Source organism: Trichosurus vulpecula, chromosome 8 (genome assembly GCF_011100635.1).
Source record: "Trichosurus vulpecula isolate mTriVul1 chromosome 8, mTriVul1.pri, whole genome shotgun sequence".
Classification (NCBI taxonomy): Eukaryota; Metazoa; Chordata; class Mammalia; order Diprotodontia; family Phalangeridae; genus Trichosurus; species Trichosurus vulpecula.
This window is the reverse complement of record NC_050580.1, coordinates 222,809,595-222,829,859: the sequence shown is the minus strand read 5'-3', so window position 1 is coordinate 222,829,859 and position 20,265 is coordinate 222,809,595. Positions and strand designations below refer to the sequence as shown.

The following is a 20,265-nucleotide window of genomic DNA, read 5'->3' as shown; positions in this document are numbered from 1 at the left end:
CTATCATGGTAAGTCAAGTGAACGCTGGATGACCACTTGTCAGGGATATCTATTCAGATATCAGTTGGATTTGATCAGCTCAAAGCTTCTGTGCTCCTATAAAGTGATTTGCTTATTGAAGTCACTTAATATTTCTGTGATCTATAAAATGAGAATAATGTCTGTTTTTTTCTTGAAAAGATGTCAGTCACATTTATTAAACAGCTACTTTACAGAGCACACTATGTAATGCCTTCTTATACACTATAGGTGCAAAATAGCAAAAAAACAAAACAAAACAAAACAAAACAGAATGCCAATCTTTGCTCATCTAACAATCTAGCTGGAGAAAGAGACTATGTATGTGAAAATTACCTTACATTTACAAATCATCATATCAACAAACACCAAAAAATTATATCACAAAATGACTAAGTATTAAAGGGATACAAAATAAGAGAGAAGAAAAGTGAAAGAGAGCAACAAAAATTACTGAAATAAGGGGTTTTGAGAGTTGATATTAGAGTACATTTAAAACTTGCTCAATGTCTCTTGGAAAAGCAGCCATGACACTTTAACAACTAGAGCTTTACAAAGGCGTAACAGGCTGACTCAGGAGTAAAGATGTTGCTCCCTTAGTGGATGTCTTCTAGCAAAGGTTATCTAATCCCTCCTTAGGTATGGTGTAAAGGAGTTTATTATTCGAGTAAAGAGTGTACTAGATGGCCTCAGGTATTCTATGATTTATGATTCTGAAGATGGATGGATGGAGATAGATGGCTAGCACCTTGGAGCAAACTGCAGCATATGAAATTACAAAACTAAGTGCCATGGCCTTTGATATTAAACTGTGAAGTCTGCTTACTGTTTATTTCTGATTTTGCACCTGGACTCTGATCTCCCATAAATCTTTTTCCTAAGTGGTAGCTCCAATAGACTGTATTCTGTTACTCTTAATGGAGAATCTTCCTTCTGACTCCCCTGAAGACACTGGCTGATCTCTAGCTATACTATCACTGAGTTAGAACTAACAAGTCTTTAGCCTTGGGTTTCTCAGGTATTTATGTCTATGACTTTATCTCCTCCCATCACACACCACAGAGTCAGGTAGTTAGGCCTTATGGAACATCCTAACTCCACAAGATATTGAGTTCTTCAGTAGCTAAACCTAGAGATGAAAATAGCAGATAGCTTCTGAAAACAGATAAATCATTAAAACTGTTAGGACTGTATAGGTTTCAGGAATTTAATTTGATTCTTTTCTCTTCTTGATGACTTGTGACCAGCAATCTAAAGAAATTTAATATGGTATGAAGCTGCCTAGAAGACATTAAGCATTTATTACAGTTTTATTAAGGTCTACAGTTAGTTATAAATTTGTAGTACATATGTATCTTATATATTAGCACAGTGCTGAATATTATGGCGATGTGATGTGTGTTCCCATGGAAATAATGTATCTAAAAGTCCTTCACAACAGAATTAGGGGAGACAGTTTCAGCAGCCTTTATGTAATACTAATGATTATGCAGAAAACTTCATTGCTAGATCATAAAAATCACAATGTTAAGTCTGAGAATAGATATTCTGAAAGAAAGGTAGGCCAACAAATCTCAATAAAGACAGGAACTCATAGGGTAATATTCAGGTTAGCTGAATTTTAGTCACAAAACTATTATATGTCTAGTGGTAAGTTTAACTCTGCACCTCACATTGTACGTGTGCACGAATGACTAGTGACTATAGTCTAATGCACATGAAACTGAACTTGGAATCAGAAGACCCAAGCTTGTGTCAGTCATTAGTTGTGTTACCTCCCTTCTCTCCTCAAATTCTTCATCTATAGAACACAAACAATAGAATTTCCTTCATAAGATTGTCATGATGCTCAAAAATGATTATTTATGTAAGATGCCCTGTGAGCTATTAGGTAATCGTCAGTTATTGCTGTTATTACTACGCTACACAAAACTGTTCCAAAGTGTGAACATCTTGGTTGTGATTTCCAATTTTCCACTCATTCACACAACAAATATTTACCTCCATGTGTGCAGCATGAAGCTATGGGTATAGGACACAAAACAGTTCCTATTACTAAAGAGCTGGATTCAAATCCAGATCACCTTGCCTTGTGCTCTACTCACTACCATACAACCTCTCAAGGTCATCTAGTCCAATCCATACTTCAACAGGAATGCCCTCAACAACTCCACTAAGTGGTCTTCCATACTCCTTAAAGGAATATGTAAACTGACAACTTTGTAAGGCACCCAATTCCACCTTAGCAAAGTTCTACTCTGACTCTACAATTTCTACTCAGTTTTGCCATTTACTATTTGTGTGACTTTGGGCAAAACATGAAATTTTGGGTCTTTGTCTGTAAAATACAAGAAGAAAAAAGGGAAGGAAAGGAAATAAGCATCTATATAGCACCTACAAAGTGCCAAACACTAGTACAGACCCTAAGCATCATCTCATTTAAAAATATCATTTCAACAATGCCGTGAGACAATTTTATAGCTTAGAGTTTTACAATTGAGGAAATTAAGGTAAAGAGAGGTAAAGTAACTTGACCCAGATCACACAGCTATAAAGTATCTGAGTCCACATTTCAACTCAGGTCTTCCTGACTCCAGGCCTGGCTCTCTATCCGTGGGGCCATGTAGCTGTCTACAAGGACTGATCAGATCTCTAGAGTTTCTTCTGCCTCCAAACCTGTATTTTATGACTCTATGTTAGGCCTAAATGTGTTTTTAAAAGAATACTAGACAGGAAAAAAGAGGTGACTCTTTTGCCAGAAATCAAAATCTGAGTAAGAAAAAATAATTTATGTGCTGATTTCAAGCTACATTTTGGGAGAGCTTGTTGAGTGATACTGAAATATTCTACCCCAAAAAATGTACTTCTGACGGAAAAGATCATTAAGAAGACTTCAGCCTGTATACAAAGATGGTAGATGTAATCTCTTCTACTCTTTCTGGCTAAGTTCATGTATTCAAAAGCCAGCTCTTGCCCTAGTGCAAAGACCCAGAAAGGGCATGCTTAGAAGGCAAACAGAGGGAGAAAATTCATGCTGAGAGGAAAACCACCTGCAAGGATTTTTCACAAGCTGCCAGGAAGCTCCAATGTGCTCCATCTGGAACAGAAATTGTATATAAACCCTGATGGGCCTTTGACTCTAAGAAAAGGCTCATTTACATTCTTATAGCTGGGGTATGTCTTAAATATGATTTTAATTTTATGAGGAAGAAAACATTTGCCTTATCTCATCAAAATAGTAATTATTTCTCTCATAACCTTTATTATTACAAGGTACACTGTTTTCCAAGAATGATTGACTGTTTACTTTTCAGTACCTTGAGTAGAAGCCGTCATTAGTGAGCTTGCCTCAGAATCAGAGATGTAGGTTCATGTTCCATGCCTAACACATGTTGTCTTGCGTGAACCCTCACTTAATACCTCAGTTATAAATCAATATATCAGTAAGCATTTATTAAGCACTTCAAAGGAAAAAAGAAGAATACAAGCATTTATTAATCATCCACTATATACCAGGCTCTTTGCTAAGTGTTTGATCTTACAACAAACTTGTAAGGTAGGTGGTACTATTTTATATTGCCTAGGGTCACACAGCTAGTGTCAAAGGCCAAATTTGAAGTCAGGGCTTCCTGACTCTAAGCCCAAACTCTCTGTTCCCTGCACCAACAAGCTACTCTACTATGTCCCAAGCAGTATGCAAAGCTTGGAAATACACAGAAAAGCAAAAAACCAGTCCTTACCTGAAGAATAGACAGGCAGGTGCCAATTTGATTGGTAGAGGAAGTTACCTTACTGCGTGTTCTCTATACCAACGAAATGGCAAACCCAGTCCTTAATAAATCAACCAAGGCATTTTAACACAAGTTTCCAATTGCCCAAGATTACTGCACTAACCCTTCCATGACAGTCAATATCAAATTCCAATCACACATATATAGTAGAGAAAAGAGATTATAAGCTCCTTCAAGGCAGAAACCATGATTTCTATATAATAGTATTCCATTTAGACTTGCATATAGCAGAAATCAAGAAATGCCTGTAGAATGTTCAATGATATCACAAATTTCTGTTTTCTATTTTGTAGTCATTAAAAAGAGTCATCATAACTGCCATTCCTCAAGGGAGGTCAACTCAGCAATACAAAGTAGCAAAATTCTCAATGTATATTAATAATTCCTATATAAAGTAAGTCAGACAACAAGTAAATATTAAGCATTTACTATGCGCCAGGCACACAGTATGATGATACAAAAAAAAAAGAAAATCTCTGTATGATTAATATGGAAATAGGTTTTGCAGGATTTCACAGGTATAATTGATATCACTACTTGACTTCTGAGTGGGTAGGAGAAGGGGTGGAAGGAAGAGAGAAAATTTGGAACTCAAAATTTAAAAACAATGCTAAAAATAAATAAATAAGTGGGCGGGGTGGGGTCAATCTTTGGCCTCCCGGAGCCTACATTCTAATAGGGGAGCCAAATATGAAAATAACCAGGTTCAAGGAAGATATTCAGAGCAGAGGGAAAGGCACTAAGGGGCAGAGGTGAGGAAATGCATTCCAGGCATGGCAGATATAGCTGATGTAAAGGTACTTAGCTAGAGGATAAAGTGTTTGTATGAGGAATGACAAGTAGGCCAGTATTAGCTGCACTGTAGGGTAGACGGATGGGAATAAAGAGTTAAGACTAGAAAGATAAGAAAGGGATAGTTTGCGAATGGTTTTAATTGCCAGTCTTTATATTTGATCCTAAAAAGGAAGTCACTAGAATTTACTGAGTGTTGGGAGAAGAAGGAGTGACCCGTGTTTTAGAGAAATCACTTTGGCAGCTATAGGAGAGACTAGAGCAGCATCTACACTATATTTAAGTGGAGAAAAGGGGATATACAAGGTTGCTAATGAAAGCAGCCCTTACAGGATTTATATCTTGTATATAAACTAAATGAGGAGTTAATGGGAGTGAAAAGTTAAGAATGCCTAGTTTATTGAGAGGATGGTGGTGTCCTCAACAGGAAAAGGGAAGTTAGAAAGAGGAGAGCGTTTGGGGGAAATCAATAATAAATTCTGTTTGGGACATGTTGAGTTTGAAATACTGACAGCATATTCAATTCAAGACATTCAAAATATAGGTGGTTATGCAGGGCTGCAGCACAGGAGAACCAATGAATCTGTACCAATCCATAATACAGAGAGCAGATGAAAAGCAACTTCATTTATCTAGACATGCATATGAAAAATGGTCCTGCTATATGGTTTTATCAGCTCTAACAATGGGAACAACAAAGTAGAACCAATAATTTTTTTTTAACTCTCACATGTTGTTTTGTATTCTTGGTAATAAACATAACCACCCATCTTCAATTAAAAATCCTCATTCTTACTCTGAATAATATGCCTCTCTAGAATAACTGAGCCACAATATATCTTGCAGAAGACACTGGCCTAAAGTGAATTGATTTTAAACATCCTACTTCTACCACAACATGTGATATATCACACTTAACAGATGCAAACTAGCATATGAGAATAAATATGAGAGCTAATTTATATTTTTTACTATATCCATATCCCCCCCAAAAAAATCCTCTAGAAAAGGCACATAAAGAATGAATATTTTAATGATTACAACTCTTTTGTACATGCGTATGAATGCGCATGCACACACACACACACACACACACACGCACACACACACACACACACGCACACACACACCCTTTCCTCTGTACGTACTTGCCAGATTAGATAACCTTTAAGGCATTCCTAAGTTTGAGATTCTTGTGATCCCAGGAAAATTCAAGTCAAAAGCTCGGTAGAAAAATCAAAAGAAAAGATACAAATTTGTGAGATGAAGGTCAAAGGCATAGAATTAGAAGACACAGCTAAGAGAAATGGTTTAGCCAGCACATATGTAAGGGATTAAAAAGCAAAAGAGAAAGAGACAAATCTAAGTCAATTAAGTAGAATAACTAAGAGCATACAGTGGTACAGAAGCCAAAGTGGAGTTACTTTTAAGAAAAAAATGGCCAAATGCTTCACAATTTTTTTTAATTGTGAACTGAGCAAAGGGGACTGGTTTTAGAAACTAGGAGACTGGTGGTGACTTTGGAGAAACAGTATCAGCAGAGAGGTAAAGCTTTGAGAAATATGGAAATGGTAAGGAAATGGAGGCAACCACGCCCTCTAAAAGGATGACACTGAAGTGAAGGAGAAGGGATAAGATAGATGCTTGAGGGGGGTAAAGCAGGGTCAAGAAAAGGGTTTGGGTTTTTGTTCTGTCTTAATTAGGACAAGATGATGAGGAATGCATGACCCTTTTTCTTGTGGGAATTTGGGTGCCTAAAGAGGCCCCTCTACACCCCCATTAAGTTGCAAGTTCCTTAAGGAACCCTGCCTGCTTCTATTGGCATCACAATAAACTTTGTCACTTGACTGGAGGGCTGTTTGAGTACTTGAATTCCTTCCAGGAGATGACACCCTGCACCTTGACATTTTGGGGTTCCCAGCACCCTTAAACTGCATCAACAAGAGGATAAATGACAATGCTTATAAGCCAAAAAAAAGGCATCAGTAGAGAGGGAAAAACTGAAGGGGAGGGGGGTGTTCATGGACAGTATACTAGACGAGCCAAGGTAGAAGTAAGATCAAGGGTATAAACAGACATTTAACCTTGAAAAGGAGAAAAGATATCACTTCACAGATAGGAGGAAAGGAGGAAAGGTTGGATAAAGCTACAAAGAAATATTGAAGTAGAAAGAAATAAAGTTGAAGCCTCGATCTTCTCAGAAAAGCAGGAAACAAAATCATTTATTTTAATTCAAAGTAGGAAACTTCAAAATTTACTATAACATGATGATCTCTGCTATTCTAAGTTGCTAAAACATAATGGTAAGACATAGCGGATGGGACAGGCAAGGTAAAAATACTAAAGAAGAGAATCAACAGAAAAAAATACAAATAAAATGTATAGAGGATTATAATCCTCCTTCTGCGGCTGAATCAATAAATACTATAGTTCATGCTACTTAATTTCTGCAACTACTATGACCAGGATTCAAATCTTAGCTCTTCCTCTTATTACATATGTCCCTTAAGAGAATTAGTTGAAGGGTGGTTATCAACACTATATATTCACTTCCCCTTAATCAAACACCCCTCAAGAAAAACAATTATTTATAGAGTACACAAAGGCCTAACAGTTTGCTGCCTGTTAAGATTCAGAAGAAACTTAAGACATAGTCACTAACAATAAGGACCTTGCAGATAGAATGATAGCTAAGATTCTGATCTCTGAGTCTTTGAAAATTCTTATTTAAAAAAAGTCAGAAAGAACAGCAATTAGATAAGACTGCATAGAGCTCCATGGTCACAAAAAGATTTTTTAAACGCCATCTTAACCAATGAAGAAAAGTTCTGAAAAAGGCAAGTATACTTATTCCAGTAATCTTATGATTACCATCTTCTCTGAAAACAAAGCAGTTAATAAAGCAAAATACCAAACTCCATAGCTACGAAACATAAAATCTAAAAGCCCACCATGCCAAAATAAACCAAAAAAAAAAAAATCCTCAACCCTACCATTTCATTCAATTCAGAGCTTCCATTAGTTTTCCTCAGAGAAACATAATTTTAAAATTATTTTCCCAAATTTGTAACAATGTCAACAAAATTAGCATATGTGTGTCAGAAAGGCTTGCTTAGCTACTTTTAAAATTAACATCCAAAATCTCAAAAAAAAATGCTTTAAGCTTCCACAGTTGTTTTTAACACATAAAGTTATCTCAAAAGATGTACTGCACATAGTTTGATTAGCATTCTAACCTAGTTGTACAATTATTTGAAATCATCTTTGCACTTTGGCTTGTTCAATGGTTAACTACCAGAAAAACACAGGGTAAAATAAGCCCCCAAAATGTGAGCAGAATTATGGTTCGGGAAAAAGCCACAAAACCAATATGAGTAGCAGCCATGCTCCTCCTTCTTCCTTTGAAACCAGTGGCTTTCAACCTTTTCTGCTTTTTAATTTTATTTCTATTTTCAGTTTCAAATTCTTTTCCTCCTTCTGGCCCCTCCCCCACTCATTGAGAAAGCAAGAAGTATGATACTCATATTTACACACACACACACACACACACACACACACACACACACACACACATTGTTAAAAATGATTTTTCTTGGTAATCATCTTGGAAACTCAGAGCTTCCCCATCCCCTTTTCTTTCAAGAAAGTTCAATCCATCTGGACTTTTAAGATCTGATGGGTCTATTACTGCTCATTAAGCTGCCCAGACAGGTCTGGGACAACCTGGATTCCTCCTTATTGTTAAGAGAGGTGATATGGAAATTCATGTCTCTTTGATCAGGATTTAGTGACCTAAGTCAGTACTCAAGACTTCATTTTAATATAGCACATCTCCCAGCATGTCTACCAATCAGAGTTGATTGAAATCCCCTGGGAACACCTACTCTTTGAAAGGCATATAACCATGTACCCCTAAGATCCAAATCAAGCCAGTTCTGAACTGCCCCCCACTCTGGGAAGGCGGAGGGCCCAGTTTGGCACTGTAACTCCAATGCAATGCATGTCAAGCCAGCTTGAGAGAAATTAAAACATGGACACATGTATCCTAATTTCAATTGTCTCTTTCTTCAAACAGACTGTTTAAAAATTGAGGTTCATAATATATATATGTATGTATGTATACTCATATGTATGTTCATATGTACATATAAATAAATAAAAGTCATGCTAAAGATCAGATTTTTCTAAAATAAAACCCTATTTTAATAATTGGCAAAAGCATCATAACCCCATGAAGAAAGTGGGCAGGGGCATGTGACAGGGAATTTTAATATGGGAAAAAGTTAACATATAATTTCCTAAAAGCATTGTGTGGGATGAAAGACCCTCACCAATTAAATTTATAATAAGGATCCATCTCAGGGTGGGAAGAGAAATAAATTTTATTCAATTCTCAAGAATAGGGCATTCTCTGCTAGAACAGATCTAGCAAGGGAGGTGTTTTACAAGAGGCGAAGCACCAATAATTATACCTAACACAAGAGAATTCCCACCCACCTCTGACTCTTCTCACCATTGGCTGGGCGGTGGGCTTATAATCTGAACAGGAAAGCTAGACAAAGAACCAGGAAACTGAGGCACAGAAACTCCAATTCCCATTCCCTTAGTTAATGATTACAACTAAGGTGACATCTATAAATCTAAAGAAGGAGAATAGGATAAGGGGAGGGGGAGACCCTCTCCATTCTCTTACAGTATTTTTACAGTAAAGAAAAGCAGGTCACAGTGACCCTATTCTTACTGAGCAAATCTTTAAACCAAAACCAAAAGAAAGAACAAAAAGTTTAAGGGTAAACTTTCCCAGAGGCTGAGCCATCAGACTCTCATGGCCTCAGAATTTTTTTCACTTCCCTATTTTCGTATTTTTTGATTTTTAAACATTTCTTAGTATAGATATAGATACATATCTTCTCTGTGAAGTCTTCACATTTTATTTACCTCACACAGCATCATCAGAGTTCATTTGCACAGTCGACTATACCAAAGGTTCTTAACCTTTTTTGTGACGTGGACCCCTATCTGGTAAAACCTATGGACCTCCTCAGAAAGTTCTTAAATGCATAAAATACACAGGATTGCAAAGGAAACCCTAGACCAAGAACTTGTGATCTACATTACTAGCAGACAATATTACAAATTTAGAGTATCTCTATAAATGTTTCTGCTTCAAATGTCCAATATAAAGTAATTCACTCTAACAGCTAAAGTTTTATCTTCCTATCAGACTGACAATATGCTAAGTTAGATTAAAATTCAGAAAGCACAAAGGATCTTTTTGAGGAAAGGAGAACCCAGATTAAAGACATGATTTCCTCCACAGAACAGAAAGCAGATTACTAGAAATCAGGAAAGTCAGGTATCCCAAGTACAGTGAAAACTAGCAGCAAACTGAACAACTGTCCGAAGGCTTAGACTAACACGAGGCAAAAATCTGCTTAGCAGAAAAAAAAGTCCTATGAAACACAAAAGCTTTTGTGATACAGGAAACTAGAACTCCAACTCCTTATCAATCTGAAAATAAATGGGGGTGTTCAGGTTAAAGACTGTTTCTTGATAATGCTCTTACACCTGATACTAGAAGTCATTGCTCCGGTCATTCATTTTTCTGTTTTCTATGATTCCAGGATTTAAAATAATATTTAACAAATTTCTTTTCATTGTGATGGGGTATAGGCTCTGGGAATCCCCTTGAATTCTCCTTGAATCTTCCCACTACATCTGGCAGCCACTTGAGGCTTCCATTATTGCTATGCCCAAATCTCTTGTTACTCTTAACCTAGCCTCCACAGTCTGCTATCTCTGGTTAGCCTTCAGCTACTTCCCACCCTTAATCCCATTCTCTTGGTTCCCAGCCTACTGGCCACTCCCATCAAGATCATCCCTGGACCCCTCCTCCAGTTTACCCCATACTACTTGGCCACCCCTAGATCCCTTCCACAGTCCCTCTGTATGTAAGATCCACCTTGCCTCCATGAAGGTGCTCAGATTCATCCTTGCCTGCTTGTCAACACAAGCATCACAAATGCTCAGATTCCTTAAAAGTCTACCCAATATGGCGGATCTTTAATAAACCTTGGTTTTCTTTGGCTGAAAGAAGGCTTGAGTTGAATTCATTCCGGCAGGATCCATGTGTCACTATTTTGGTTCCCAGCACCCCTAAGCCTTAACAATTGGAGTCGCCATGTGTATAAATGTGCAGAGAATACTGTACTTATCAGGATACATGGTCCCTGCCTACCCACCCCACACTAGAATGTAAGCTCCCAAATAGGAGGGACTGTGGTTTTTGTATTTGCATCCCAAGCCCAGTGCCAAGCACAAATTCGGGGTTCAATAAATGCTTGCTGATTTGAATTGAATTGAATAGACCTTACTATCTCAGAATCTTGAATTTGGAAGGAATCTTAGACTCTGACTAGTTGAACACCTGAAAAAGTATCCACTGAAAACAAACTAAACAAGTAAATGGTCATCTAGTATTTGAAGACTCCTATCCAAAAGAAACCCTCTACTACTTTCTCATGGCAGCCCATTTTCATTTTTGAAAAGCTCTGTTAGGAAAGAGAGCTGGAGCCGGCTATGTATATGTATATGTATACGTAGGCCATTTGCCTTCCCTTATCACCAGGCCCAAATCTCTGTTACCCTTAAACTAGCTTAGCCCTGTATTGTCTGTTATCTCCAGGTGTCTTTCAGCTATTTCCCACCCTTAATCCGACTTCTAGTCACCTCAATTCCATCAAGATCCTCCTTAGACTCCTCCCTAAACCTCTCCTCTAGTAACCCCAGACCTCAATCCCTCCCACAATCTTTCTCTGTATAAGCTCCATCTTGCCTCCATGAAGGTGCTGGGATTCAATCTAGCTCAGATTCAATCTAATTCAGATTCAATCTGGCCCACTGGCATGAGATACAAATGCTCAGGCTCCTTAAGACTCTAGCTAATATGGCAAATCTTCAATAACCTTTGTTTTTCTTTCGCTGAGAAGGCTTGAGTCGAATTCCTTTGGCAGGACTCGGCATGTCGGTATTTTGGGATCTCGAGCACCCCTCAACCCCAAACCTCATCAGCATCATCTTCCTGATGTTATGGTCCTCTTCAAGAACAAAGGACAAACAGCAACAGCTAATTGGGTGGCTCTGATGAGGGTTAGACTGTTTAGACTGTGGGAGCCCCCTTGAACTCCCCTTGAATCTTCCCACAGGTGATTGCCTGAGGCCATAAGCCTTTCATTATTGCTAGGCCCAAATCTCTAGGCTAGGTTACTCTTAACCTAGCCTAGCCCTCCACTGTCTGGCTAGTTTCCACCCTTGATCCTATCAAAGTGTCTAGGCCCAAATCTGTTATCTCCAGGAACCCTTTGGCTACTTTCCACCCTTAATCCCATTCTCTTGGTTCCTGGAGTCTGACCTCATCCCAGTCCCATCAAGCTCCTCCTCAAGACCCTCCCTAAACTCCTCCTCCCATCACCCCAGGACCACCCTAGGTCCTTCCTACAATCTTCCTGTATATAAGTTTCATCTTGCCTCCATGAAGGGGCTCAGATTCCATCCACCTCAGATGGAATCTGGCCTACTTGTGAAAATGAGTGTCGCGAAGGGCGAGATTTTTTAAGACAACTCAATATGAAGAACCTGTAATAAACTTTGTCTTTCTTTGGCTGTGAGAAGGTTTCGAATTCTTTGGAGCAGGACCCAGCATGCTAGTGTTTGGGGGTCTTCAGCTCTTCTTGCTGAGGGTAGCACTTCTTTATGCTTTTCTCACACACACACACACACACACACACACACTTGTATGCAGCTAGATAAAACATTAAGTCCTCTTTTTCCTTCTTGTTAGGATTTGTGTGTAGTAAGAGCCTCCCTTCCCCTCCATCCCATCTTTCCCTTTCTTTGATCTCCCCATAGAAACTGAAGCACATGTAGAATCCCAGGGGGAGATAGGAGAACCTATGCATCCCTCTGAAAACCTTAATTTTGACTGTAGAAAACTAAAAGCCATCCTCCTGGTATTCCTCCTAAGCTTGCATGGGAAATTCATACCCATATGGACAGGTTAGCATCCTATGTTAACTGCTTCTTCCTTTTGCTTTCACTCATAAAAGCAGCCATAGAACTATCCCTTCATCCCAACCCTTATTGTCTTTTCTTTTAGATTTTCCCCTCAGTCATTCACTCCCTCTCTCTAATCTTCAGTGTCTTCATTTGTACTGGTTCTGTCCCTATTACCTTCAAATATGACCAAGTCTCTCCCTTAAACTTTTATTGGACTCTACCATCTCTTTAAGTTCTACTCTCTTTTTTAGTCAAACTCCTAGAAAAAGCAGTTTTATGTTTTCCCTCCTCTCAATCCTCAACCCTTTGCCTACTCTAGCTTTTGACCTCATTCAACTGAAACTTGAAACCAAATCCCTTAATTACCAAGTCAGATGTTCTTTTTTCTGTCCTCATCCCTTTTTAACCTTTCTACTGCATTTGTATTGTTGATCATACTCTCCTGAATATTCTTTCTTTGGGATTACTAGCCCTAGCATCTCCTGGTTCTCCTCTAATCTGTCTGACCCCCCTTCACTCTCCTTTGATGGTTTATCATTCATATCATGCCCCATAAGTATGGATGTTCCCCTAGGTTTATGTCCTGGGCCCTCTTCTCTCTACATTCTCACTCTTGGTGACTTCATCTGCTCCCATGGGCTTAATTACCGTCCCCTTATAGACCATTCCCAGATCTCTATAAACAACTCTTATTTCTCCCCGGAGCTTCAGTCTGATAGCACCAGCTGCCTATTGCACATTTCAGACTGTGGATGTTCCTTACACAACATGAACTCAAAATGTCCAAAACATAACTCATATTTTCCTAAACCCTATTTCTTTTCCAAACTTCTCTATTTCTATTGATCAAATGGGAAGATTCAAGGGGGTTCCCAGAGACTGTACCCCCATGAATGCCATGACTTGCAAGTGAATTGGATTTAAGGGGGGGGGGCTTTCCTTCAAAAGCCATCTAGGACCACTGGCAAGAGATAGATCAGGAGGATTTAAGATGGCCCCACACTTGATTAGCAGAAAGTGATAGTGTATAGGCCCTGGCCTTCGCCTTCACTATGCCCCAATCTCTATTACCCTAAACGTAGCCTAGCCCTCCATGGTCTGTTACCTCTAGGTGGCCTTCAGTGATTCCCACCCTTAGTCCCATCCTCTGGATTCCAGGAGTCTGACCTCTAGTCACTCCAGTCCCATCAAGATCCTCCCTAGACTCCTCCTCAAGACACTCCCTGGACCCCTCCTCCCATCACCCCAGACTATTTGCCCACCCCTAGATCCCTCCCACAGTCTTTCTGTATAAAAGATGTGTCTTGCCTCCATGGAGGAGCTGGGACTAGCTCAGATTCAATCTGATCTGCTGGCATTAGAGATACAAATGCTTAGGCTCCTTAAGACTTTACCCAATATGGCGAATCTTCAATAAACTTTGTTTTTCTTTGGCTTAAAGAAGGCTTCAGTCGAATTCATTTGGACAGCACTGGATGTGGCAGTATTTGGGGGACCCGAGCACCCCTAAACCTCAAAGTACTAGAAAGAAGGCTGGGGAAGGGGTCAATGGAAAGAGATTTTGAGATAAAGGAAAAAAAGGAATTCACATACAGTGAATATCCTTAATTTTTTAGGTCATCAGCTGATAGCAATAGAGAAGTAGGAAGTGTGCAGAGCTCAAGGACAGAAGTTTTGGAATAGCTTACGTGGGAAGTTAAGTAGGGAATCAATTAAGGAGGTATAAAATGCCTACCCTGCTGCAATGAGAGGCCAGTTAAACTTGGATACTACAAATTTCTAATGTATCCGCTCAGTATGTTTGTTAAGAATTCTCCCAATGCATGAGTAGGCATGGAGGAAGAAAATGGTAGACGTCATCTAGGGCCAGATTTGGCAAAGGAAAGGACAAGTTGTGGACTTGAAATGGTTAGCTATAGAACTGAGATTGGAAAAGGAGCAAAGTGAAATCAGAGCAAAGGTACTGGCCTGTGAAAGGTCTGAAGGACAGAGGGAATGAAGATTTTGATAAGAGCTAAGAACAGGTTTAAGACAAGCATAGAGAGAATGGAATGATAAAAGGTTATGATCACATAGAGGAATGTTAGCATTTTGGATCAAGCAAGTGGAGTACCTGTGTGTAACGAAAGCAAAAGTTCCAAAATTCATGAAATTCATCAATGACATGAAAACTGTTTGAAGAAACGCAACATAAAATAATAAATGAAGACCAACTCACCAACTTCTCCTTTCTGGTGTTCCACTTCCCCCCACCCATTTCCCTTCCCACTCTTCCATGACTGGGGAGGAGGGTGTGTGTGTGCAAAAGAATAATATAGGGAAAGAATTTAGATGCCCCTAAATATTACAATTATCAGCACTATGCTTTAGGACTTAATCTTTGCTGTTGGCACAGGGAGACACTCATTCCTAAGACTACTGTAGGACCCACGGTTCCATGTGTTTCTCTTCACATGTCCATCATGTAGACCAAAGGGCTGGCCCTGTGCAGCCCTGATAGCTATATATCTGGTTTTTAAGCAGGGGAGAGACTTGGTCAGGTCTGAAGGTAGCAGAGATAGAACTCATACACAGGAAAACACTGAAGATCAGAGAGAGGGAAGGAATGATTGTGGGGATAATGTAAAGTGGAAGACAAGAAAAGTTGGCATAAAAGGCTAGTTTGGCTGGTTTTATGAGTGAAAGCAAAAGAAAGAAATAGTTAAAATAGGATACCTAATCAGCAGAGTCCCAAGGGGAGGTAGAAGGAACTACGTGCACCACTATAAGGTCCTTAAGTCTCACTTGAGAAAACTAAAAGCCATCCTCATGGTACTACTTAAACTTCCTAGGAAAATTCATACCCATTATCAATTGGTTAGTATCTTGTGTTAACTGTTTCTCTCTTTTGCTTTCACTCATAAAACCATCCAAAAATGCCTCCTACTTTTTTTCCTAATGACTTCACAGCTAAGTGTCTGTCTGGATCCAAATAGCACCATAGCACCTGACATTATAGATAAGACCCTTCACATTCCCTTGTTAATGAGTAATTGTGAATAAATCTGAAAACATTCCAACTTCATACTTGCATTCCCTACAAACCAGTTAATACATTCCAAGATCCTAAGCATGGACCTGGAAACAGAGGGAGCAGATAATACATGGCTCCCCACTAATAATCAATGCTGAAACACTCTGATCCCCCCAACATAGTTTCTCTACTGCATTTCAGAGATGACACTTTTCCTGAACAAAAAGAGAAAGCCAAGAAGTTATCTTTGCAGTCACCATACAACAATAATCTGGAGAACTGCTGCCATAACACCCCAATGTGGATACAGATTTGGAGGTCCAGAGGATCCTACCTCTACCTCTAAATGGCTGTAAAGAATATCAGTTAGTAATAATCTTTATTCGGACAAATATGTCTAAAGTATGGGTTTCTTCCTTTTTTTCCTTTCCTAGAACAGATGCTGAATAATGACACATATGGAGAGTCATTTGTCATCCACTTTTGGAGTAGAAATGGAGAGAAGAAATTGATTAGGACTCCTCCTCATTTACAAACTCCTCAAACTCAGAGAGTTCTCATTCCAATTGCTCTAGTGATTGGTCTTAATTTATCCCATTAATAAATCAGTATTTTAGAGAATGTTATTTTATCTTTGAAAAAGCTATGACAGAAAACCCTATTTCACATAAATAAGGCATTACAAATGGTAGCAAAATGAGTATTGCTTTCTTTGAGAAACAACAAAATTCTTCATTCACCAGTTTCAAGAGCTTATTTCAATGTATAAGTGTATTGAACATTCATGTAAAGATGTGATAAGACAAGCTGTCTCCTATTTATCTATGACAAATGTGTTCCTATTACAATAATATTTGGAAATATGATCACTTTGTCTTTCTAGATCAGAAAATAAATCTGAGCACCTTGCATGTTTTTCACAAATATCCATTAAATACATAAGATTCAGGAGAAACATTTTGTTATAAAACAAATTTGCTTCATATTTATTATAATCTATAAGAAAAAAATGACAAAATTTTGTCCTTTAGCTCAAACATACTTCAAATACTTTGGCACAAGAAAGCTATCTTATGTTTTACCCCCACATCATCATACAGCTTTGCAAAGATCCTTCTTTTCAATGGGATTTTTAAAATAAAGTCATTTAACCTTATAATAACTTGAAAAATATTAATTCTTCACTAATATTTTTCTATGGAAGTTATTATGTATAACCAAATTTTATCCTTATAATGATTGAGCTCCATCAGTCAGTCCCATATTATATCATTTTCATTCTTAAAAATCTGCCAATTATAATGAAAATTTCTTTTGATGGGCCATTGCCATCAGTAGATTTGCAAAGTAATAATTCTTCCTTATCATGAGTTTTAACGACATAGTGTATATATGCAATCAAATGAACATCTTTAACTACATCTGTTGCTTTTTTCATATGTAATGCAAAATAAGAGATTTTAGATTCTCAAGTTATTGCAAAGGTCTTCAGACACTTAAGTATTTCTCTTCTCTCTCTCTGACCCGTTCCCTAAGTGGAACCATTTCAAGAGCTTTTGCATATAATTTGCTAAGCATCATTTCAACCATATCAATAGTTGCATATAGCAATTTTGCCTATCTAATGAGGCTTTTTACACTTAGTAATTGCATAAGCAATCTCATGCAATACAAGCAATCTTTTTGATGTCACAGACATGGTTTGTCTTTGCTTACTTTTTTTCAAGCAACTAATGTTCTCTGGAAAACTTCTCATCTAACCAGCTTATTCCCCAATGAGATTTGACACAAGTTGACTCAAATTTGACTTCACTTGAGCATAATAAATAACTGCATTCCATTCATAGGATCATATATATAGAGGTGGAAAGAATATTTAGAGGACATCTAGTCCAACCCCCTCATTTTTTTCAGATGAAAAAACCTTATGAAGCACATAAAGACTAATTTGCCAGCCCAAGGTCACACAGGCAATAAGTGGCAGAGTCAAGATTCAAACCTAAGGCATTTGAGTGCAAACCCAGGACTCTTTCCACTTCACTATCCACCAAAGTGAATCTGTTGTGTTAGTCTCATTTCTGTTGACTTTTAATGTAAACAATTATTACTGGAAAAAAAAATAGATGGCATGGTAGCTGTATTTCTTTTCCCACCCAGATGTACTCCTAGACTTCATAATCTCTAGAAACTCACTATCCTGCAAGATATCATTTCTAAAATTCCTATCTCCTCAGTAACCCCTATCCCTAGAGCCTAACCCTCCCTCAGTTGTAGAAGGGAACTCTGAAAATCACCTCATCATTTCCCACCCCGACTGCAGGACTTCATCATGCCCCTGCATCATCTCCCTATCCCCCAACTTTTCAGCTTCTTTTTGTGTTATCTTCCCCAAAAGGACTGTGAGGTCTTTGAGGGCAGAAATTGTCCTTTACCTTTCTTTGTATCCCCAGTACTTAACACAGTGCCAGGCACATAGTAAGTGCCTAATAAATGTTTACTGGCTTTGACTCAAAAATTTTCAATAATTCTGGACGGCTGAGAGGTTTTAAAAGCTCTACTACAGGCTATTCTCAACCAATTGCCTTTTAGGTATCCTTCAATTTTACCTCTTCAAAGACTAGAGTATTCTGGGGCACCTAGGTGGTACAATGGATAAAGCACCAGCCCTGAAGTCAGGAGGACTTGAGTTCAAATCAGACTTCAGGCACTTAACAGCTGTGTGACCTGAGCAAGTCACTTAACCCTGATTGCCTCCAATAAATAAATAAATTCTTAAGAAAAGAAATACTCTGGTATTCCATTATTCAAAGACTATAGCATCAGTGGAAGAATTTTGGGATAATTGGGGGGGGGGGGATTAACCAGACCTGAGATATGTACAGGGCACTGCCAATACAGAACTTCCTTTTGCCAATAAAGATCAGTACCGGATTGGTAGTACCTGATGAAGGGAGAAGAAGCCTGCTTGGTGTGTGTGTTATCCACAATATATGTTTTTGCTTGATCTGGAGACAGGCTGAGCGAATTCTTTCTAGATGACCTTGCACCCCAACATTTTGGGGGGGGTCCCCGAACCTCATCAAAGTATATACAAGAATCATCATTACCGAAGGCAATAACATTTTAATTTTTGCCAAGAATGAAAAAATATATATTTTCCAAGAACCAACTGAAGTATCACACCAGAAAAGTCTATCACATTTTTTTCTTTTTTCCTAACTACTTATAGAAACTTACCTGAGAGACTCTGCCATCCGCCTCAAGTCTTCATTCTGTTGTTTTAAGCGTTCAAGCTTTGCCAGTATCTTGGAGAGTTCTCTGCTAGAGTGATCAGGATGATCATTGTCCCGTACCAAATGTCCTCCTATGTAAAACAACAAAGTCCCCCAGGCAAAGAGAATGAGCATAATCCAGCGCCAGGAGCCAGTCCATGGCCTCATTTTCAGATTCTCAACTCTCTCCCTTTGCCTCTAGAGCTCAAAGAGCTGCAAACAACATGGTGACTTGGACACTAACACAAAGGTGGGTTGGTTGCCCTTTCTTTTTTTTTTTTATTTCAGCACATGATGCTTCAAACAAATTAGTATCAGTTGGGAGTCCTGGGGCAATTTCTTTCAGAAGTCCTTCTGGTGCTGTGAGTAGGAAGCTTTCCTTTCAAGTCCTTGGATTTTACATTCTGTGGAAAGAATAAGAGAAGAATTTAATGAAATGATGCAAATTTATGGATAACAGAATGTGCTGACCTTCAATCAGTAGTTCTTAAATATTTTTGCATCTTGGAGTCCTTTGGCAGTATGGTGAAGAGCCCACAGACCCCTTCTCAGAAGAATGTTTTTAAATGAATAAAACAAAATAGGGAGGAATATAAAGGAAACCAATTATATTGAAATATAGCTGTCAAAATATTTTAAAAGAAAGTTCATGGACCCCCTGAAATATATTTACAATCTATCTATGTAGCCCAAATTAAAGAACCCTGACTTAACAGAAAGGCAATGATGGCTGTATAGTCAGAAAAATTAATGGATAACATTACTATCCATGTGTCAAGTAAAATGGAAAAGCTTTTTGGGACCCACAGCAAATTAGCTCTGCATACTAACTAGGTCTGTCCCAGCTAACAACACAATTAGCTCTAGCTCTAAAAGGAACATAAACACCATCACCCTTTTTCCTTCTTACTATTATCATTCTCTGCTTGTTCACACATGAAGATGACAAGATTTTTATCCTGGTTAAGGCAATAATCAGAAAATGCCCTCTTATACAGGTTATGTATTACTATTTCCTCATTATCTTCAAAAGAAATAAAAGCATCATTAATAGTAAATGACTGCAAGTCTTCAATCCCATCCCTTATCACTCTTTTACACTCTCTCCCAGTTTAGTAGCCATTAAAACATTTACCTCTGAATTCCACAGGCAGGTTGCTACTTTCAGAATAAACTCTAGAGAAGTACAGACTGGTGAGGCAGGGGCCATAACAGACACTAAGAAACTGGCAAATATTACCTCCTGAGAAGAGAAGCTAAGGTTCTCAACTGAGCAGTACAAGTATCTGATCCTCCTCAAACAAAATGAGTTTTCCTCATTTAA

General features: G+C 38.4%; 1 protein-coding gene across 1 annotated transcript in view; it reads right to left on the bottom strand.

Moving 5' to 3' along the window:
* FUT8 (fucosyltransferase 8) overlaps positions 1-20,265 on the bottom strand; it is a 277,270-nt gene that overhangs the window by 229,854 nt on the left and 27,151 nt on the right. The window contains exon 2 of the mRNA XM_036736089.1: positions 18,907-19,345. Within this exon, the coding sequence (XP_036591984.1) occupies positions 18,907-19,109 (203 nt within the window). The 5' untranslated portion in view covers positions 19,110-19,345. The remainder of the gene's footprint in view (positions 1-18,906; positions 19,346-20,265) is intronic.